A 23,451-nucleotide genomic window follows, 5' to 3' on the forward strand; every position below is an offset into this window, starting at 1 on the left:
TTGAGATAGCCCTTAATGTCTTTACAATGTCTTTGAAGCATAGGGGTGTGAATATCTACCTATCCATCCATCCATCCATCCATCCATCCACCTGTCCATTGATCCATCCATCTACTTAACTCATCTATCTAGATAGTCATGCACCTTGTAGGTATATAAATATATATGCATACCAAAATACTCATACAAGAAAAGATTTTGTTAATATAGATGTAAAATAATGAATTTCCATAATCTTTTTGATATATGCCTTTTATAAGCTCAGTATACAGTTTTATCTCTTCTGGTCAAAGTTGTACGTATGTATAGGACTCTCTGACTGTCTCTCTCTCTCTATGTATATACACATACACATACACTTTTATGTATGTAAGTTGTGTGTATACACATATACCTATCTATACATATAAATAAGTATATATATACATATATATATAGTATAAATTTTATATTGATTCTAGTAACTAGAAAATATGTTGTTGATAAATTTCCTTTAAAACATTTTTAACATTTGTACAGGAGGGAAAATCTGCACAAGTTTTTTTAAGCAATCACTGAGGGATTGTATAAATCTCTAGTGGTAAACATAATAGAATAACATACATTTTAGAAAGCAGTGATATGTTTATTGCTCTTGGCCAAAAGAAATGACATTGTGGGATAGATATATTTTTCCAGACATTCTTGGTAGTGCCAAATGTAAGCTTCACATTAGCAAGCTTGACCTTATATAAATCAGTTGTCCTAGTTGTATTTTTTGTTACTTATTATGCTTATTAAAATAATAAATATTCTTTGAATAATTCTTTATCCTATCTTAAATCTATTAAAATTACCTTCAGGCTTCCAAGACAACTCAATAGACATGCACATCACAAAAGGAGGCTAATAATATACATGTTCTTAAATGCATAGAACTCTTAATATGAAAATAAAATAGAAAAACTTGAAGTCTTGAATTCTGATGTGAATGATGTCTTCATTTGACACCAGACCTCTTATAGTTCTTCTAAAAGACAGACTCTTAATTTGGGAAGCTAACAGTGTTACCCAGGTTACTCTTGGTTATAACAAATGAGGGTGATCAACCTGGGTTTGGGACCTTAGGAAGCAGCAAGGAAACACTCTAGTATAGAGGTCTCAGAAATGCTTTGGACAGCTGATACTAAAAAAAAAAACAAACCAACAACAAAAAACAAACAAATAAAAAACAACCTAATGTACTGATTATATGCGTACAGAATTTGGGGTGGTCATCATGTCTGACAGTCATGTTTTCTTCTATCCTTCCAAAGCTATTATTCAGATGTTTGTCATTGTTGTTTGTTTTTGTGTCATCTCAACACCTTTGCCTCTTTAAGGCTGCTGTTGATAAATGTTTAAATAGGTATTACCTGGCTAAAACTGTTAAGGGAGGAAGGTGACGAGGGACTGTATGATATAAGAGATTTGATCTTGCCTTAGATGTTCTCTAGGGATAATCTTCGATTTCACTCTATTTGTCAAAGACTTAAGAAAGTATTGAATATCTTGTTCTCAGTTTTCTATTGTAAATATTTAAAGTACCTAGTCATTTACAAAAAATATCATATCTTGTAGTGTTTTATGAATCAGAGTATGAAAGATAAAGGAACCATTCGCCATAGTATAATGGAATTAAACTATCATAAAAACAAAAATTTCTGCTAAGTAATCAATTTTCCAATTTATCATAGTACTGTCATTTTTACACTTACATATTTCTCTCTCAGTAATTCTTCACTAAAGGCCTATAATAATGCTTCACAGTAGACTACATCAATTCTCAGAGTCTGTGCTTACTAGCCATAACTCTGCAAAGACCTACTAATCTCAGAACTTTTATTAGTATGGGCCGAGTAAATACACTGTATGATTCTTATTTGAGAATCATCATTCTAATGGCTGTTGGAGATGGTTAGATCTGAGCTGATAATTTTTCTGGCATACAGAAAACTATAAAGGTTTAAGCTTGAAGGAGTAATATTCTAAATTGATAGAGCTAGCACTTAACACATAAAATAATACAAACTTTAAATACTGAATTATCTTTATTTTAGACCTCTATGCCTTGTTTTTAAAAATAATATTTGAAAAATATTGCATTCATGGTAAATGAATAATTTATGCTATCTAGTTGGAAACTATAAATTATTCAGTGTACAAAATAAGTAGAATATTCCAAATAAATGTTGGAAAATTTACAAATGATTATCTATTACTTTTATTCATTTCAAAGCCTATTGAACAAAAAGATGTTTTGTATAAATTTGGTTGTGTGCAGTATTAAAATTGCAAAATATATTTTAGGGCACAAAACAGAATGATTTTATAAATCACTGAATTTCATCTACAATGTCACTATTATAAGGAGTCATATATGTTATGGCTATTGTCAAATATAGGCCTACAAGTAAAAGAAAATTGTTTTGGTACTAGCGTATTAGAAAAAGGGTTTTCTTAAATTTCATATGATTACAAAAATGAATTTGTTAATGGAAAAATGGATTTGTTAAAATTGTATTTATATTTAAATATGCAGTTTCAGAATTAAAGAATATTTGATCAGTATTCAGAGTAAATTCTTATAAGTGAAATGTGATTCTATCATCAACTTTTCCTGAATCATCATGTAATCTCTATTATATATCAATTAAAGTATGTACTGTCATATTAGACAATCCAAAGCAATAAATAGTTCAGTAATTCTATACTAAATTAGCCAATACTAGGTTAACCATCTGTCTCAGGTTCTGCTTGAGACAGAATACAGCCTAGAAATATCTCATAAATGGGAGAAAGATGTTCTAAAATTATAGGAGGAAGGGACTTTGGACGAAAGGCATGAGATCAAGATTAACATAAAGAATAAAGTACATAGAGGCCTGAGTAATAGGAATCATGTTACTAGTGGTGTTTTACTCATCACTACATAAGACATATATTTTTTGAGAAGATATAATGGAAAAACCGAAAGATCGATGAGGACATTTTTTTTCTCTCAGATTCAACTGAAACAAAAGAAGAGATTTTTTTCTCTTAAGTCTGAGAGAAAAGATATTATGTTAATTTGAATCAATTATATAAATTTAGGAAAGAATGTATAGCCATTTGGATATATTTGTTCTATGCATCAAATTGTTCACCATGAGTACTTGTTATTTCTAGTGCTTTTTGAAATTATAGCTGTCAAAATAGATGAAGACACTGAGCAGAAGTCAAAAGTCACAATTTTTTTTAAAAAGTTACCTCCAATAATCCGTTACATCACAACATCTCAAAATTGCCCAGGACAAAAGATTCCTGCAAGGAAAAACTGATGTATTATGTGAAAACTTTTGCAACATTTATAGCATATAAGACAGTTTAAAAGAGAATTTATAAAAGTTATCTAAATGAAACTGATTTTATCAGTGTACTTTGGGACATTTCTTATTCACACAGGCTGCCTTAGAAAAAGAATGGTTCTCTTTGGATTCCACCAACTTCCCTTCCAAAACACAGGCTCTCCCAAATGAGTTGCACCAGCCAAAGGTAACATGTCATGGAAATTTCTAAGTCCTAGATCTTTGTTCATTCCTTGAGGTTATGCTACACTTTGGTGATTAATATTGCAATTTATTGACTTGAAAAACACAATTACTTTTAGAAGCCTCTGACTTCCTCTTCAAGCCCAGATGTAATTTTTCATGATACTTTTTCTTTCATATGCTTCATTTTTTTCTTTATTTTGGATTTCTTTCAACACTTTACTTCACAGTAGCAAAAAAAAAGATGATGGGCTTCAGCTGCATGTTTGGCAATGGTCTAAGAATCACTAGTTGATCTAGTACATTAAAAATACAAAAGGCTGCATTAGGATGGCAACAGCTGAAGTTTCTCAGTCAGAGGTCATTGAACTGTAATATCTGTTATTTATTTGATAAACTTTGAAGTTTTAGCTTTCTGAGATTTTGGTATATTTTTTTTTGCTTCTTTGTAATTATTCATCTAACTATATGCAAAGTATTCCAAAAGACATACTCCTCCCCATAACAACAAAGGACATTTTTGAGTACATTTCATAAATTTTCATTTCTTGAAGATTTTTGTCTTTATAATGCAATATAAATTACAAATGTTTAGTTTTATTTTCTGTGACTTAATTAATAAAATGTTCAAAATTCAAATGAAAGTAAAGTAATATAGTATTTACATTTTTCCTTCTAATAAGCATTTGGAATATTTTTCCTCGGATGAAACTTCATTTAATTTGCCATCTCATCCAGAGCAAGCTTGGCAGTGTAATGAGAGAGACAATCCATTCTCTCCCGAAGACTTCCAGTGTACTGACAGGTAAGTTAAATCAATTGATATGGGGAAGTAGCTCATCGGTCAAATAATAAATAAATGACATTCTTTGAAGCACTAGTTATAATTTAGCAAAGAGCAAGAAGTTTTTTTCCTATTATACCTATTTATAATAAGATTAATTAGTTGATGAAAGTTTAAGTTTTTTTTAAAGGATAATTTTGTAGGGATTTAAAACAAATATTCAAATTTTGAAAGTTAGTTATACTTTTAAAACCAAATAGGTTCCACAGCTAGGGTTCTAATAAAATTATTTTCATCTGGGAAACACTTAAATATAGCTCCCTAGGTATAGATAAGGATTAAAGGAGAATTTCTTTCCATACTGCATTCCTTTGCAGAAAGGGATTGAAATATGCTTCAAGTAATTGAAATGTAAACATTTTAAATTGATGGCAGGCTTTTATTACTTTCTAAGATAAAGGCTTCTTCTGTTATTTAAAATAGATTTTATTTCCGAGTTTTACAGAGTGTAAACAGTTTGCAGTGTAACAAAGAATGAAAAGCAATCAAACTTTAACTCAGTTGTTACTAGTTCTCTTCTGTTTCCAGATCAGAAAGTCAAAAACTGTTCTCTTCATCTGATTCCAAGAATTCTATGAAAATGTACCTAAAATCTAAAAAAGAAGAAAAAATTTCAGAAGAATGGTATGTTTTCTAAATATTCTTTGTCTACATTCTTTACAAATTTAAAAACTAAGATTTTTTAAAACATTTTCTTTTATTTCAACATTATTTTTGCCAAATTTATTTGATAAGTTAGACATGTTTCTATGAATATTTTGATTTTTTTTCATTAATTTCAAATCTTGTAATAGAATAATTTAAAAGATTTTAATATTTCTGTTAACTATATGTACCCCTATATGGATGTGTCTTTATATATCAGATACACATATATACATACATTTACTGTTATGCTATGCATAATCCCTGGTGTCTTTTGACTTATTGTTTTTATCTATTTTATTATTACCTTTTTAGGGGCTTTAAGGATATTTCTACTGCTCAGTTGGTGTTAAAGAGAGCACAGAAAATGAAATCTAAGAAAGCAAGGCAAAAATTAGGTGGGTGAATTTGGTGCATTTTAAGTATCTGTCTTTAACTAGTGTAGATTATCTCTTTAATCCTCTTTAAAGAATATCTGCAAATGTTTTCTCAGGACATACCTCATATTAGGTAAAGATAGGAAGGAGACATCAGAAATGATCTGCACAAGTTAATGAATAAAGAAGACAAACTTGATCAGTAAAGTAATGCTATTTTGAAATGGTTGTTTATAACCTTAAATACAACATTCTCTGAAATAGGAATATTTTGGATTGTGCAAAGAGGAGTCTTCTGTGTTAATATGCTTTTGTTTCCTCTGTATTTTCAATGTTTTGTTTTTGTTGCTTTCTGAAATTGTTAAGCTAAGAATCTAAGTGACAAAAAATATTTTCTGAGTTTCAGAGTTTTATTTCTTTAAACTTTGTTCTTTAAACTTTAAAAAAATCTCCATGGCAAGTGTTCAGTCATTGAGTTTTTTAGACTTTTTTTAAACTGGCTATATACACTCTAAGTTTCATGAATAGTAGTTTTAGAGATTTTATGACCTGACACCTGTAGCTTGAGTGTAATTGATGACTTCCAACGTGGAACGCGTCCAAATTTTCTGAGCCTTCTCTCTTGATGGGAACCTGGTGACTGGCTGCTGCCCGTCTTCCTTCTCTGGACCCCCTTAGCACGTCAGAGTTTGTTGGATGCTCTCAGATAGTTTACAGACATCATTGATGAAGAACAGGTTTTTAGAAATTCTCTCTCTCCCCCCCCTCCCTCCCCTTTTTCTTCATTGTTAGTCTCAAGGAAACTTTTCCAAAAAGTGAATACTGATAATTGTTTGCTATTCATATTTGTCATTAGGCATGCATCAAACTGTGTGTGGATGACATTGACGTTTTTAGACTTTTTATCAACTTTTTTAGCATAGATCTCTACATTTGTCTATGGGTGAGAAGAAATTTAAAATCACCAAATAACTATAATCCTAAAATGAGCTGGTGCCTTGAAGTGGCGCATAGAATTCTTTTATTTTCTTTTGACTTTTACATAGTGTCTCTTGCATTTTATGTAATTAATTGCCATTAGTAGATTGATTATCACTTCATTGGGTTCAAAATTGCAGTGCTATCCATTGTTTAACCCATTTAAATTATTTCATTCTATAACATTTAGAATATAAGTTTATTTAATGTAAATAGCTGTGACATTTCTCATCACTATTCAGAGTTCCCCCTTCTCTTTTGAGCTATGATTGTGATTAAATCACTGAGACCTCTGTTACCCTGATACTATCAAGGAAAATAGCAGGAAAGAAACTACATTGTTCATATGCATCAGCTTCTGGAGCCCTATAGAGAGAAAATTACTATCAAGTAATGCCTTTAGATTTCTTGATAGATCACCCTCAGCAGCAGCAGCATTTTCATAATGAACAAAATATACATTAAATACCATCTCTGAGAGGAGAGAAGACTCGGGAACAGCCCAGAAAATCCAAAAGGAGGCTGTAGACCTCATCCATATAAGAGCCAACAGATTTTTACTACACAGCTTTTATACAATTCATGGAAAGACTAGACCTGGTCGAGATTAAAAAAAAAAGATAGAAACATAAAAATCAGCCAAAAGGGACTGTTGTTGCATAGATGAGCTTCCAGACAGTCAGACCTATGACTTAAATCCAGTTTCTCTCTTTTCTATGATGCTGTCTTTGAATGTGGCACAAAAGTGAGGATGTTGACCTGGCAGACTGTTTACTCCACCATCCTTACTATTTCAATCAACCATATATGATGTCAGACATTCTATTAATCTGGCTTAAAGCTACACCAGTTTATGCCAGTGCTTTGGCACTTGTATTAGATGGGATTCTTTAACTGACTATGCATATATACCTTGTAATTTATTTTTTTAATTGTAAAAATTGTAAAAATTATATTTTATAAATTTTGTAAATTATTACAGTTCTAACTAGAACATAGATCAAAAAATTATCAAATTAAAAAAAAATAAATCTACAATGACCAGTCACAAGAGGGCATAGTAGGGTAAAAAATAGATAAGTACCCCAGATTTTCTAAGATATAATTTCAATCTAAACCTTATAAAATCTGTGCATATATATGCAGATATGTTTAATGACGGTGCTTACTAAAGCTTGACACGTTAAAAACAAAGTCTTTTTTAAGTGGCATTTTTATATTTAAGGTCATAACTCATTTAAAAGGCTTTCTGTGATACCTGTGGTTTTGTTTCTTTATGAAGTTGGACTTGTAAATTGCTTATTCCCAGAATTTTCCCCAGCATTAGTTTAAGCCCAAGTATTAAATGAAAATTTGAAATGGAAAAACATTGATTTGTATAATCATCTATTATTCTCCAAGCCTTAAAAGACATGCTGGGTGACCTTGACCTTAGCATAAAGCATAAAAAAGTAGATTTTTACAAATTCATGCTTTAATAATATATTTTTCTTAATTGAATATATTGATTATAAGTAGATAGCTTTCTACTTTTTTTCTTTTTTGAGGTTATTGACCATAGAGAGATAGTAAAAAAAAAAGTTTCAAGAAAGTCAATTAAACTCTCTTGTTCTCAGTTTCCTCATCTGTAAAATAGTGTTGGATTTTCATCTTATGGCTCCAAAATTTTATGATCTTATGAAATATGATAAAGATACACAACTGTTTTAAGAATCACTACCTAAAAGGAGTCATTTTAAAGCTTCAATTAAGGTTAAAAGCTAAATTATTTTCCAAATTTCATTTGAATTATGTTTCAAAGAAATTGAAGTAATTTACAAATACAATGTTTGATTTTTTGATATGAATAAACCTATTTTTAACTGAATATAACTCTTTAGGCCACCAGGGGGCAACATAATCCATGGGCTTCCCAGAGTGATTTGGCCATTCTTCAAGGGTCAGAGATTAGAAACATTCATTAAGATTGGGCCATAACTATGTCCAGAGAAGAGTCAGACCATTTCCAAAAATTTAAACAAAGTTAGATAAGGACTACCTGTCTTCAAGGAGATGGAACATTGAATGGATTATGGCAATTACAATGCAAGATTGCAACATGAAAAATTCATTTTAAAGCCAATGGCTAACAACAGACTAATATTTTTTTTTAGTTTGGTTGTGTATAGATCATTAGGGAATTTGCTTCAATAGTGGTATTAAAAAAAGAGTGTATGAGGGAGGGGCCAGTGGAATGAATTATGAATCAGTGGTGTGGTACCCACAAAGGAAGAGGATATGGTAGAAGATATGTCAGCAACAAAAAGCAGGAGAACCAGGGTGGAGGGTTGGGAATCATTTGGGTAGAATTCAATTTGGATAACATTGAAGGTGGCGATAAGATGAATGATGAGATGGAAGAGAAGAATTGTGTCTTATAAACTTGCAGTTTTGGTAATTAGCAAGTATTTTCTTTTTCTAATTTTCTTTATGATGAGATAGAGCAGAGGAATTGTCTTAATGTGGTTTCATAGTATTACTGATTAACAAGTATTTTCTCTTTCTAATTTTCTTTACACAATGTATTTAACACATTAACCAACATGATCATTTAAATAAAAAAAGATTGTCCATGAAACTTAATTTCTGTTATAAAAGTTTTTTTCTGCATATATATATATATGTATATATATATATGTAATAATAACAGTTATTACCTCTTTTGTCTCTAGGCTCCCTTTTGAATTTTCTCCTCTTCAAATTTTAAAATATTCACAGATGCAACTTTCTTCTTTTTTTACTTTTTACGTCACTGTTACTACCCACAACTCGCCACCCCACACAAAACAAAATTCCTGTATTTGCTATGACTGAAAAAATATCTAATTTTGCACCTCTAGTCCACCACCTCTTTTGCCATAAGGTCACAAGTACAATCCAAATCAGTCTTTAAAAGTAACTATTATTTTTAAAATGAACATCATGAATAACCAAACTCTGTTCTGTATTTACCTTTTTTTTCCCCAGTAACCTGTGTATAGAGGAGGGAGGGTTTTCTGTTTGTTTGAGGATTCCGTTTGGAGTTTAACAGTTAATATTTAGTGACTAGAAAAAAGAGGGAAGCATAGGACCTGTGATGTTATGAGGAATGGAAGCAAACTAGCATCAGCTAGAAGGCAAGGATGAGGTTTAGTTGGCTAATGATTTATTTTTTTAAAAAGTGAGAATTAAGGTTCACTATCTGAAGGGGTAGTTCAAGAAATGCTAAAAATAGTTCAATCAATTGTGAATAAAGGAAAATTTTGATGATGATATAACATAGGAGAGAACCCTTTGGATTAGTTCTTATAAGGAACAGTCTCCATTGGGGATAAAGGCAGTGATTGAATATTTATGTAAGATTGCTGTGAAAGGACCTGTTGAAATTAGAAAAGTGTGGGGTGGCTAGGTGGTGCAGTGGATAGAGCACCGGCCCTGAAGTCAGGAGTACCAGAGTACAAATCTGGCCTCAGACACTTAATAATTACCTAGCTGTGTGACCTTGGGCAAGCCACTCAACCCCATTTGCCTTGCAAAAAAAACCCCTAAAACTTGAAATTAGAAAAGTGAATGAAGTACAGATAAGCTGAAGTTATACATGTGGATGTTCAGATCTACCAGGCTAACAACAGAAAATGAGAATATCATTGAATTAACAGTCAACAAAAGCACAGGCTTGAGTAGGAGTCCTGAATGGGAGATGACTGATAAAGGCCTCCTGAGTATCAAGTAATACAAAAGTAGAATCGCATCTGGCAAAGATCATTGAGGATCATTAATTTATTTAACTGCTGGAAGCAGCATAGAATGATAATGTAGGAAACAATGAATTTGGAAACAATTTGGATAGCTGACCCATCATAGCCATTTATTAAATGTTTATTGGATTAGATTGATTAGTTCCAATTCTAGTTTTCATCAACCATGTGACTTTTGGTGAACCCACAAACTCTTTAAATTCAATAGCAACTATACCAAATAATGATAATTCCACCTAGGAGACTCAATGGAGAATAGAACATTATGTATGGCGTCAGGAAGACCTGACTTCAAATCTGACCTCAAACAACTTAGTAGCTGTATGACCCTGGCCAAGTCACTTAACCTTTCTTTGCCATGATATGATAGAAAAGAAAATGGCAAAACACACCAGGATCTTTCCCAAGAAAACTCCACATTCCCAGTATCACAAAGTGGGACATGACTGAATACTGAAGAACAACAGCAATTTAGAGTTGTTGTAAGCTCAATATTAGATATTGTATTTAAAAATTAATTTTTGTATCTTAAAGTTCTGTGTGTACATTGTTTCTATGATTACTATTCATATTGCTACTAATATAAAGTATAATCATTATTCCATAGACTTTAGAAGACAGTTGAGGAACAGAGACAAGGGAGCAAGAAAATAACTAGAATGTTGGGGCCAGAGTCAACAAGTAATGATCAGTAAGAGGCAATGGAAGCAAGTGCCATCCAAATCACTAATTCCAGCATATTAGCAAGGAATGGCTTTGTAGTACTTGGAACAGACTGCTCTCTAAAAGTAATTTTTAAACAAAGGTATCAACATACACATAGATGAGATAATATTAAATAACCATTTTTTTTATCATTTAATGAAAAGACAGAATAATCTGGCCTTGCCATTAAAGAGAAAGGACCTGAAACATAATGAGTATTGATTTTAAGTGGTGCTCATTGCTGTACAACTCTTGCTACATGCACATGGATAGAAAGAGCTTTAAATTTGTAGTTAAAAGCCATGGATGCAACTTATCAGTAGATATCAGAGAATCAGTGATAACAGGACACATGATTTTATTTATCCTCAGATACCAGTGATACTAAGATGATGTGCAAGAGAACTGACATAAAGGATATGCAAACTCCGGGACAGGGAAACAACCGCTGGCCTTTGGAATAAAGGAAAATAAAATGACATATTGAACCAACTTTTGAAAAACTTGTTAGAAATAGGATAGTTTGAAGGGAAAAGGCATTCATTTGCTAAAACTTAGGGAAAGATTTTCATTTTCATAACAGTTAGATATGATAACAGCATGAAATAGTGGACAAGAGTCCATTTTGCTAGGCTGACTAGTGGGATGGTAGTCAAATCACTTAATGTCTCAGTGGCTCCAGACAACCCTAGTTGACTGAAGGCGTTCAGCTCCAGTAGGAGTTTGCTCCATGCAAGTCCTCCTCCTAGCCTGGCCTTGGGTTGTGTCTACAGGCTGATGGAGCATCGCTTCCACCTCCTAGTTCTGCAAAAGTGGCTTATCTTCTCTTCCATGTCCCAACATTCCATCTCTCATCTACATGCTTTTGTATGGCTGAGGGTCCTCAAGACACTTTCAGGAGATCCACAAGACCAGAACAGTTTTCAAAATAATACCAAGATATTTTAAATTTTAATACGGAGAATATTAATTTTAAGCCACATAAACATAAGCTCTTCAGGGTGGAGTTAGGGGTCTCTCCAGTTATTATTAAAGCATCCAAAGACAAACTCTTCTAGCCCCTCTTCTACCATCAACTTGCTGTGTTCCAAGTCAATCTCCACCATTTGTCAGATGCCACGCTTAGAGTTGGTCATACAAAGACAAAAACAAAGAGCAGTCTCTTCCCTCTGGGAGCTCACAATTCTCTTTGGGGAAAGCAACCAATTCAAAGCTAAGGAGATATAAAATAAATACAAAAAGGGGACAATTAATGAGGAGTCTCTGGAAAAAGCTCATTGGAGGTGGTCCTTCAACTGCTCCTTCAACTGAAGGAGACTAGTGATCTTATGAGGGTAGGAACAGAAGATATAGACTTCAGTTGGTTGTTATTAACTCACTTTGATTATTAACTGCTGAGAATAGCTCATATTTATAAAATGTCTTGAAGTTTGTAAAATCTTTTATGTATAATATCTTATTAGACCCTCACAATTGCTCAGAAAAAAATAACTCCTATTGCATTCTCCAGTAAGGATGTGGAGCCTTAGGGAGGTGAAGAGACTTGCTCAGGGACACCTAGCAATAGCACATGAACCAAGAGTCAAACTCTGATTTTCCTGACTCATTAGTTCAGTGCTGCATATGTTGGGTCACCTGGGTGATGTGAAAAGGACGGGGGGAGTTCTAAGCAAAGGGAAGAGCCTGTGAAAAATCAAGAGATGAGACACAATGGACAGCCCATAGGAGATGGAGTCATCAGTTAGGCTAGGCCATACTGTGCATGAGGAGAAGGAAGATACAATCATCCGTGAAAGGCAGGGAGCTAGATAGTTGTAAAGGATTCTGAGTACAACCAGAGAAGTAGAGAAGTCACCAAGGTGTAGTGCAGCTCTGGGGTCAGAGCACCTGATTTCAAATCCTAGCCTTCCATCTTATAATGATGAGCAACTTTGTCTCCCAAAGCTTCAAAGGGTTGAGCAAAATAATTTCTGAGATCCCATCTTTTTTGAGATCTTTGCTCCTACTTCCCTGGGCCTCAGTTTCTAAAAAAAAATATTGAACTAAATCATCTTTAAATAAGATTATTTAAAACTCTGAAACTCCATGAGTCAACCTATTGCATTTTATAATGAAAATTAGTGGGGAAATAGAACTCAAAAAATTGAAAATTAAAACTTTTAGAAACTTTGGAACAACAGAGCCAGGAGAGGTACAGTGGGAAAAACAATGGATTTGAAATCACAACACCTAGGTTCAAATCTCTTTTGCACTCCTTATTACATGTGTGACCTCGAGAAAATTATATCACCTTCCTGATCCTCCTCTCCTCTTCAAAATGAGGGAATGCAACTCAATGGCCTCTGAAATCCCTTCCAGCTCTAATTCTGTGATCAGCTTTGTGAAATAAGATGCATTTGCAATTGATCTAGAACAACCCCCAGTATGAATTTCCTTCAAGAAGAAATGTTAAAATTTAACTAAAAAAAAGTAAATTGGAATAATAATGATAAAAGTACCCAAAACATATACACATGAATTTTCTGAAATACTATTTTATTTCTCTCTGGACAAAACTTAGAATTACTGTTTTCTCATTTTTCTCACTGCTATCCCAACAAAAAAAAAACCCTATTCTCTTTCTAACTTTTAGTAAATGTTAGAAAATTAGTATTTTTTTTGTAGATTTCTCAACATTTTACAGATTTTTCTACAAAATTAGTAGCTATTTTTATAAAATGACAATATTTGAGGTTTTTCATGTCAATCTCAAAATATGTGTATGTTTATACTTAGTCTATACATATACATAGATGTTTCTATCATTTTATTTTGATATTTAGAGTCAAAAGCAAAATTCTTATTTACATTTTAAATGTCTCTTCATTATGACTTACTTTAAGATATATTTGCCTTTAAAAGCAGATATTCCAGGACTATTACGGCATTTCTACTTTTTTCTTTTTCCACTTCTCCATGGAAATTATATTTTAATAATTATAAGTATTTAGAAAAACTATGCACAATTCTAAACAGTATTTAGTTGGTTACCATAAGACTGAACACCATTATTTACTTCTTTTTGTGATATCTTAAAGTTTATAAAAATAACATCCATAATAGTTGTACCTTTTGTGAGAATGTTTTCAAGTTTTCTGGTTTCACAGTTAAAAAGATAACTCTTTTTTGGGGGGGAGATTTCTCTCTCCTTCAAGGATGGATTTTAGGTTTTGTCAGTGGAAAACTGTTGCCTTAAATTTATAAATGTCTGTTTGTTATTTTGAAAATAACATAGATCAGTTTCAACTTCACAATAATTAAATTCTATAAAATATATTGTCACCTAATGTAAAATTTCAAAAGAACCTGTAGAAATTAAGAAAAGCTTATCTGAAGATAATTTACATAAAACTCTGAAATTCCATGAGTCCTGGTACCAAAGTTCTTACAAGGAGAGGGAGGAGAACTAGGGTAGGTGGAAGAGGGATGCCAAAGAAACACACAAGAAATAAGTGGAGGATATAAATAAGTTATATATGTAAATATTTAAATCACTCTATGAGCTTCCTCTGAATTACAAAGACATGAAAAAGGTAGTTGAGTGTAGTTGAGTGTCTTTAAGAGACTTTTTAGAGAATAAAAATTCAATACTATCTTAAGATGGATAATGAAATTTATACAATTTGGAAGAGGGAGAAGAAGTAGATCTTAACTGGTAGATTTTTAGTTCCAACTACCATGAATCTTCTTGTCTATCATATGATTAGCCCTTTCCAATTTTTAAACTTCCAATAAATTAAGATAATGTGATCATCAAGTCATAAAAATTAACATTTTAAGGGATAAAACCCTTGCCCCCCTCATTTTAATAAATGAAAAAACAAGGTTAGGGAGATAAGTGACTTCCCAAGGTCAACCAGACAGGTAGGGGTAAAGTTAAGACTTGAAGGCAGGTTTGCTTGCCTTCTAGTCACCTTCTTTTCCACTTTGAGAAGAACCAAAAGCAAGGCCCTCTAGAAGATTCTGCTTTATATTTTCTCAGTAAGTGATATGAAAATTCACATGTCATATCCAAGTTATTAAGACTCATGGACTGTGCTTCTTGTGTAAAATAACATCAAAGAATTGTTGCTCCCTCATCATCCCGACATAAAACTTAGGAACATGTGCTTTTTCTATTAATATAATTTCAATCTAATATTAATTAGGGGTCAATAGTTCTTTTTTTCAGGGGAAGAGGGAAGGGACTAGCAGTGAGATAATACTTTAGCAGATTTCTGATTATGGGAGCATAATCTTAGTAAGATTTCTGACCATAGTAAATGTCCAAGAAGCATAATCCTCCACCTTATCTGGGCTGCCTTCAAATAATTTTCTATAGCACAAGCAAAAAAAAAAAAAAAGACAGAGAGAGAGAGAAAATGGGTGACCAAGGCTTTCCTTGATCTCAAGAAATGTAATCTCTCTGTTGTATGGAACTTAGTTTCCTAAGGATAAACTACCATTTAGAGATTAATTGAAATCAGGATTTAGGGGGAATAATCAGATTACTACATACTAGTTTGGTTAGAAAGTGCCTAACTCTTAAGTTTACACATAATAACAAAACAACTGTATTTTAAAATACAGGAGTCTGGTTTTTATTTTTATTTTTTCTAGTTCTTAGAATGAATCAGTCAGTTTGGCCAGTTCATAAGTCAATTCAGTAAGCCCATTGGCACTCTATACTACTTATTTTCATATACAATGTTAGAATGCCAAAAAGAAAAACCCCAGCTATATCTTTGATTTGACTGTATAGTTGGAAAATTTTAGAACATTGGGAGTATTAAATTGAAAAATAGCTCTTTAAAATGGTTTTGATTTCAAATTTCAAGAATGAACAAACTAAAAAATCCTTTACAATCCTATGCATTACAAACCTCCAATTCCCTGTTTTTAAACACCATTATTTTGTGCACTTATTTCAGTTATTATGTATGTGGAATTTGTGTTATATTTTGTTTTGAAATTTTTAAATACAGTTTCTACCTAGTTATTTTCACTGCTCACTTCTTACCACGTAATACAGATAAAAACAAAACAAAGCAAAAACAATCTTTTGTACCCTAAATTATCACATTGTTACCTAATCTACTTGACACCGCAAATACTTTTAACTTTTTGCTATTTTCTGTAGCATTTAGTATCCTCATATTCTTCTTCTCTAAACTTCATTTTCCCAAAACATTTCCTCATATTCTTCTTCTCTAAACTTCATTTTTCCAAAACATTTCAAATGAACCTAATTTCCCCATTATTAGATTCTATATCACCAATTAATAAATCATGACAATTACAATGGAAACTATACATTTTCCATCCCTATTTCTTTTTCCTTATTGTCAGCCTTTATATGTAATTAATTCATATAGACTGTTTTGTGACAACGTGATGCCAGTCTTAACATATGAACATCTCCAAAAACAAAACAGATGAAGAAAAAAACAAACAATAAAACCAAACCTGCTCTCTTCATTAGTTTCAGCCTTATTAAATTCCTCCTCTCTACCCCCCCTTTTTTTTTTCTTTTCTCATATCTTATCCTGGTCCTTTTCTCTACAAAAGACTTGGGTTTGAATGTAACTCTGCCATTGACTAGCTATATGACCTCGGGCAAATCACATACTTTCTACCCTTTAATCTTCTCATGTATAATTTGATCAAAGGTTACTTCCAGTTCCAGAATTTACAATCCAGTTCCCATTCTTCCACTTCTGATAGCAAGCCTATGTATCAAGTAGAGAAACAAAAGAGATACAGGAACTATTCTAAAGTAGATATTATATCTAACTAAGATATATTTCAATTTCACCAAAGGCATCAGAACTTTGAAAAAAAGGAAAAGTGGGGCGGCTAGGTGGTGTAGTGGATAAAGCACCGGCCCGGGAGTCAGGAGTACCTGGGTTCAAATCCAGTCTCAGACACTTAATAATTACCTAGCTGTGTGGCCCTGGGCAAGCCACTTAACCCTGTTTGCTTTGCAAAAACCTAAAAAAACAGGAAAAGTACACAATTGTAAAAGGAAATCTTAGCACCAAAGGGAAGAATAATGCCTATAAATCAGAATAATATTTGCTGGTAATTAGAAGTGAAAAGTATATTTTCAAAATAAACTATATGATTTGCTTTATTCTCCTTTGTATATAATTTAAAAGTAAAAGACATCATTATTTTGTTCAAATAAATGACAGGGAAAGGGTGCTGACTTTTTAAAATGACTTAATCAAGAAGAGCTATTTCAAGGAATGATTGAGCCAGAACTGACCTTTGATTTTTTAACTTCTTTTTTGCCTAGACCCTGCTGTGCGCCTGGCATTGTTCAAAAATAATGGAAATAAACAATTCTCTGTGAAACCAGCAAAGAAAGCACACCACACCAGACAAGGGTATTTTGAAGAAAGAGGTCAGTCGCACCTACCAATTAAGTTGCAAAAATAAAGATTAAAATGGCTTTAAAAAAATAAAAATTCTCAGTGAAGTATTGAAAATATATAAAGTTAAGAAATATATCAATATATTACTCAAACTGTACCAGTAAAAATTAAAAATAATACTCAGCAAAAATTTTTTAAAAACAAGTGAATTATCATACTTGAAGTATATTTCTTGATTGAATTGTTCAGTTGTTCACAAACTCATTTTAGTGACATAATATATATGTGTGTGTGTGTGTGTATGTGTATAAACATATACATATGTATATGAAAAACTTTATCCTCACACTGAATAAAGATTATTCTATTTCTTTTTTTTTGCCTGTTTTGGTGAGACTGGAGGGTTTAAAGCTGAAATGAATCCATGCTATGAAGTGAAAAATATAGATTTAATTAAGTTCTATGAAATTTCTATGGAGCTTTGAAATCCTTCAATGAATTCAAGAATATGCTTTTTCACTTTTGCTAGAAAAATCCCACCCCCATCCTGGCATTATCTAATAATAGCACTTCTGTCCCAGAGTCGTTGTGAAGATCAAATGGGATATTTGTAAAGTGTTTAGCATATGCCTGGCAGACTGTAGGCACTTTATACATACTAGTTTTTTATTATTTTTATAAAACACATCAAATTGTTCAGAAGTTATAATGCTGATTTTACTATTTGAAAAATGAAGGGATTTCTGGTCTTGAACTGAAATGTTACTAAGCATGACTAAAACAAAAAATAGATATTCCACAACTATACTATGAAAAATCTACCTTTTCATAGTATTACCTACCTCTTGGAGGAGTGACGAACCAGAGAAATTAGAATAACATAAAAAGGTTAGAATTTTAAATTCAGTTTTCTGAGTTATATCTGAATTATGAATAATCATTTGAACTTATTTTCTAAATCTTTGTTATTCCAAAATTTGAGGCATTCCAAAATTTGAGGCATTGGGCTAATGTTTTTTGCATATCCATTTCTTAATATATATTAATTTTAAAAGTTACCTTTAATCATAAAATTCCAGCTACAGGAAAATGCAGTTACTATTAAAAGTATCAAAGATACTAAATATGAATTTCAAAAATGTGATTACTGCTTGAGTGAAAGTTTGTTTCTTCAGTAAGCTCTTTCAATAATTTTTCAATAAAAATAAGGCTTGTAATTTTAAGCAAGCCTAATCTCCCTGCTATATTCTCAGTCCTCTAGTTTTATTTCTTTAAATGGAGGAGAGAGCGGAAATTCTAACTAAAATCAATAGCAACTCCACAGATGTTACCTGTTAAGTAGGAGGATTGTTACTTTGGAAAGGGGATGCCCTAGGAAGAGAGACAATTAGAGCATTTTTGCTCCTTTAAACTGGAACATGTCTCAGTAGTAGATAGAAGAAAACTTTTCCAGTATATGAAATTTTGATTCGCTTTGTTACAAATTAGAACAGTAGACATAAATGTGTATATATAGAATTTGGTATATGTATGAATGCATGTATGTGAAAAATACACATGTGTAAGTATATGTGTAGGATTAGCCAAAATAATATAGGATAAGGTGACCCATGTATGTATGGAACATTTCCATGCATGCTTCATTATATAAGGCAACATATTTGTACTTGTAGTCTTTCCCCATGTGAAATTTGTTTGGTTTACTTTTTTTTTTCAACCTCAAGTGCATCTGGCATTTCATTAATTTCACAGAGCAGCTTTTATGTACTTACCAAGTTTTCATGAGACTAACAAGCCGTTTTTGGGGGGGAGGGCGGGAAATGGAAGGAAAGAGCTTTGCAAAACAGTTGTATTTGGAGGTTTGCTTTTTTTATTGGAAAATGCAAATTAAATTAACAATTGGACATACTTCCTGAACAAGTGAGGAAGGTCTCATTTAAGGGTAACACTTGCAACAAACAGTTGGCCATATATCCACTGGGGATGGTAGTCTACAGAATAGTATGTGGAACAATATCTAGGCGCAATAGGAAGCCAAGGATGGTTTGGCAGCACCAACTTATAATTGCCTTGATTTTGTTTAAATTAAGCCATGATATTATTCAAATGATGTCTTTCAAAATTTCCTTTTGGTTTAAGACAGTTCTTGTGTAAAAATAAAAAAAAAATGAATCTCATTTTTAATGTTTTATATTCATGAATCTGTGATTTTTAAAATACTCCATAATATCTCTTAGAGCATATTGATATGCTGTGATGTTTATTTAAGTAATGATTTACCAATTTTCCCTTATACCCAGGTGTATATCAAGATCTAGATAGTTAAAAGAGAATCTTTTTATTTAATCTCCATGAGTCTATGAAGATCTAGATAGTTAAAAGAGAATCTTTTTATTTAATCTCCATGAGTCTATGAAAAAGAAATATAGGGATATGAGGGATAAATGATCACTGCATCAATTTTTAGTTAAAGATTTTGTTGATAAAAATTGACCAAAAAACCAATTCTTTACATTATACAACTGAGTGATCTAAGAATGAATAATTATCCTTTTTTGATGTTCTATGTTCTGTAAAGCAGCCTGCTACTAAGAGAACATTGTTATTCTTCCACACTGCCCTCTTCATGAAATATTGACAAATGAAAGAGCTATGTCCAGATGTAGGACACATGGTGTAGTACCAAAGCTGATGAATTAAGATTCTGGTACTTCATTAGTACAAACATGTACCATTTGTCAAGGTCTGGCAGACAGGGCCTGGCTGCCAGGTGTAGACCTTTGACCAGAAGGAAGCTGAGTAACCTGCTGACCTACACCTGCCTCTCCAGGGTAGACTCTTGCCTGGGTCGCCAAGCTTTTTGGGAGGAGGCTCCTCCTAGGAAAGAGATCAAGAGCACAAGGGCAACATTAGCTTTTCTATGTTGGCCATGGTCCTTTGCTTGACCCAACCCCTGTTCCAGCTTCTGGTCTCAGCTTTAGATTATTTCTCATACTTCCTTAACTCAGTAGATGGCAAGGTGGGGCTGAGCCTGGAGTCAGGAAGACCTGAGTTCAATTCTTCTCTCAGATACTTTACTGTCAGTAAAGTCTTGGGCATGTCACTTAATCTTTGATTTCCTCAACTGCAAAATGGGGATAATAATGACATCTGCCTACCAGACGTTTTTTATATGGCACCAATAAGATAATGTTTGTCAAGTGCACATAGTGGGTGTTACAAATCTGCTAGCTAAAAAATATGTAAATTATTATTATTATTATTATTATTACTCTTAACTATTACTATTTTCTTGTCCCAGTTTTTGCCTATCTTCTTTGCCTAATGGTTACTTAAGTTACACTTGCTTCAAGTTCTTCTGAAACAAATCTGCTAGCTAAAAAAAATGTAAATTATTATAATTATAATAATAATTATTATTATTATTATTACTATAAACTATTACTATTCTCTTGTCCCAGTTTTTGCCTATCTTCTTAGCCTAATGGCTACTTAAGTTACATTTGCTTCAAGTTCTTCTAGTTTCAGTTCTGGGTGCCAACAGCTAGTCTTGGATCTTTGCATCCTTCTTGCCCCTATAAATCATAATTTTCCATCACAGGTGTGCTTTCCCCTTTCGAGTCCTTAATAACCAATTTAATGCTATTCATGCCATTCCTTAGCACTAGTTATTTACATAAAAGTTATTAATATTATATAATATTAATATGTTTTGATCTCATTTTCTCTTTTTTAAAAATTTAGCTTTTTAAGATGAGGTTCTTGCAGCAGTAATCATATCTACACACATACATATATGTATATATTGATATGTGAACTGTTTAACTATATACTCACATGCAGATAAATAGACAGATGTATCAATATATGTTATCTGCATGTGTGTATACACACAATAATATACATATATGTAAAGGGGGGAACTGAACAGTCCTGAGATTTCTTTCTCTGACTTAGAGGGAGCCTCCTCATCCTTTGTGTCCAACTTCTTTAAGAAGGGCATTTTGTAGTGACAGAAAAACCTCCTCTGAGTTTATTCCTCTCTGATTGTGGGACCCAGAAGCACTCAGTCTCATGAGGTGGCTGTCCAGACTGGGAATGTATTCCTTAGAAATGCTGTTGGGTCACCTGTACTTGGATTAGGGAGCGCAAGCAGAAGACGCATCTGGGGTCCTGAGACTTCTCTGGCGGCACCTGGGCAAGCTGCCAGAGGTTAGCAGCCTCCCTGGCTGCAGGGCAGGGAGAGAAGTCCCTCTCTCCTACCCCTCACAGGAAGTCCCAGAGAACAAGTTCCATTCCACACATTCTAGAGACGGGAATAAGAGAGCATTCATGAGGATTCTGTGTAGCTCAGTAGTCGATGAGGGGAATCCTTTGTCCTATCAAAGCATCAAGTTTTAGGCCAGAGTGTGTGGGACCTCAACTCCCTTGGATCAGTTTACCTACATTATGCAAAAACTATAGTGAAGGCTAGACTATAAAAGCATATTGGTAAAAGGAATGTTAGACTTTAAGTGATAAGCAGCTTCTGAGATCTGACTCTGGCAAAATGAAGAAGCAGCAACACCCAGGTGTATTTAATACAAAAATGAAGAATTGCACTTTGTATGTTTTGTATCCCTGAATTTTGGCTCAAAATTTACTCCTTTCATACTCCACTTTGAACCTCAAAGTTCATGTTGAGTTGCAATTTTATGAAATCTATTAGAAATTGGATTTCATATTCATTAGGCACCTCTCAGTTGAGGATTCCTTCTCTATATTTTCCTTGAAATTTAAAAGTGTTAAAGATCCTGATGCCATAAGCATATTTAACAATCTATATGGAAAATCCCACATCAGAAAGAGTTCAGGAAAAAATGGAGTAGACTTATAAGAATTCTTATTTAGTTATTTGATGCAATGAGACAATTTTACAGTTGTATATTATGGTGCTTTATAAATGCTTGTGATTGATTGATGATTTATTTTAAATTCTTTATGGAAAACAAAACCCTTTGAGAATAACACCACTTTGTTACATTGATAAAGGAGAAAAATCTTTAAAACAGTCTCCTGAGATATCACTTCATTTATTTGCTGAAGTTTAAAAACACCTGAAAAATTAGTAAAACTTCTATTTGCTCTTGTTATGGATTGTTTAGTATACATCCGAGGTCAAAGGTAATGTTGTATTAGTAAAAAGAGCATTAGAGATGAAAACAGGAAATTTGGGTTCAAATGTGGACTCTCCAGCACTTAATACCTGTATGATTATTGGCAAAGTTCTTAGAAGTATCTTTTTGTAGCCTAAATTTCTTCATCTGTAGAATAGCAATAATAATATTTATATCAACATCCTCAAAGGAGCTTCATTATTATTGTATGTTCTACTCAAATTGGAGTGTTGGTTGATTGATCATTGACTATTCATGATGGATTTTAAGTTCATCTTAGAGATTTAGCTGGTAAATGTTTCATCTTCTAAATGAGGAAACTGAGGCATGGAGAGATAAAGCAGAACATTACACTGGCTCCTTAAACTATCTGTGATAGTTTGTGGAAAACCACAAAGAAATCACAGGCAGGTACTACACAACATTTTATATTTTTGACTTAACTACTGAATAAGTAAAACTATTGGGTAGAGCACCATGAAAAAATTCTAGAGATGTGAAGGATTCCATGAGAAAACAAAGTTCAGGAAACATAACTTCTTGTACTTGGAGTCAGAAAAACTTGGGTTCAAATTTTCCCTTTAACATTTCATCTCTAGAAACCTTGGTTAAATCATTTAACTTTTTCAGCAGTTCATTTTGTCTGAAAATAACCTGGAGATTTTTAGGGGGGAAAAAAATCCCAAAAAGGAGACAGTCAAAAAGTAGTTGCTTGATTGTTAGTTGGGTCCCTCAAATTGGAGGCCATCAAGAAGAGGCTAGTTGACCATTTATTGGTTATATTACAGTGGGATTTCTTTTTGGGTATGAACTGGGCTAAATGGACTCTTAAGTCCAGTTTAACATTAAATTGTGATTATTTGAGCCTTTTCCATAAAGTGGGAATAATAATAATAACACTTAAAGTTGATGTGAGGTTCAAATGAGAGAATGTAAATAAAGTGATTGTCCATCTTACAGTGATATATAACTCCTTCATAATATATAACTGTTTCCTCTCAGTTATATTCAAAATATCATTTTATGA

The 23,451-nt window shown here is 32.7% G+C and overlaps 1 protein-coding gene across 3 annotated transcripts in view; it reads left to right on the forward strand.

The window, feature by feature from the left end:
• LRRIQ1 (leucine rich repeats and IQ motif containing 1) overlaps nt 1-23,451 on the forward strand; it is a 252,049-nt gene that overhangs the window by 137,025 nt on the left and 91,573 nt on the right. For 2 of the 3 annotated variants that reach the window (XM_074226532.1, XM_074226531.1), the window contains exons 19-23: nt 3,463-3,552; nt 4,232-4,353; nt 4,921-5,016; nt 5,353-5,435; nt 17,190-17,297. In XM_074226532.1, the coding sequence (XP_074082633.1) occupies nt 3,463-3,552; nt 4,232-4,353; nt 4,921-5,016; nt 5,353-5,435; nt 17,190-17,297 (499 nt within the window). Of the gene's footprint in view, nt 1-3,462; nt 3,553-4,231; nt 4,354-4,920; nt 5,017-5,352; nt 5,436-11,245; nt 11,494-17,189; nt 17,298-23,451 lie in introns of those variants that run through there. The other variant, XM_074226533.1, reaches the window with a different exon arrangement.

The sequence above is a fragment of the Macrotis lagotis genome, chromosome 2, assembly GCF_037893015.1.
Source record: "Macrotis lagotis isolate mMagLag1 chromosome 2, bilby.v1.9.chrom.fasta, whole genome shotgun sequence".
Classification (NCBI taxonomy): domain Eukaryota; kingdom Metazoa; phylum Chordata; class Mammalia; order Peramelemorphia; family Peramelidae; genus Macrotis; species Macrotis lagotis.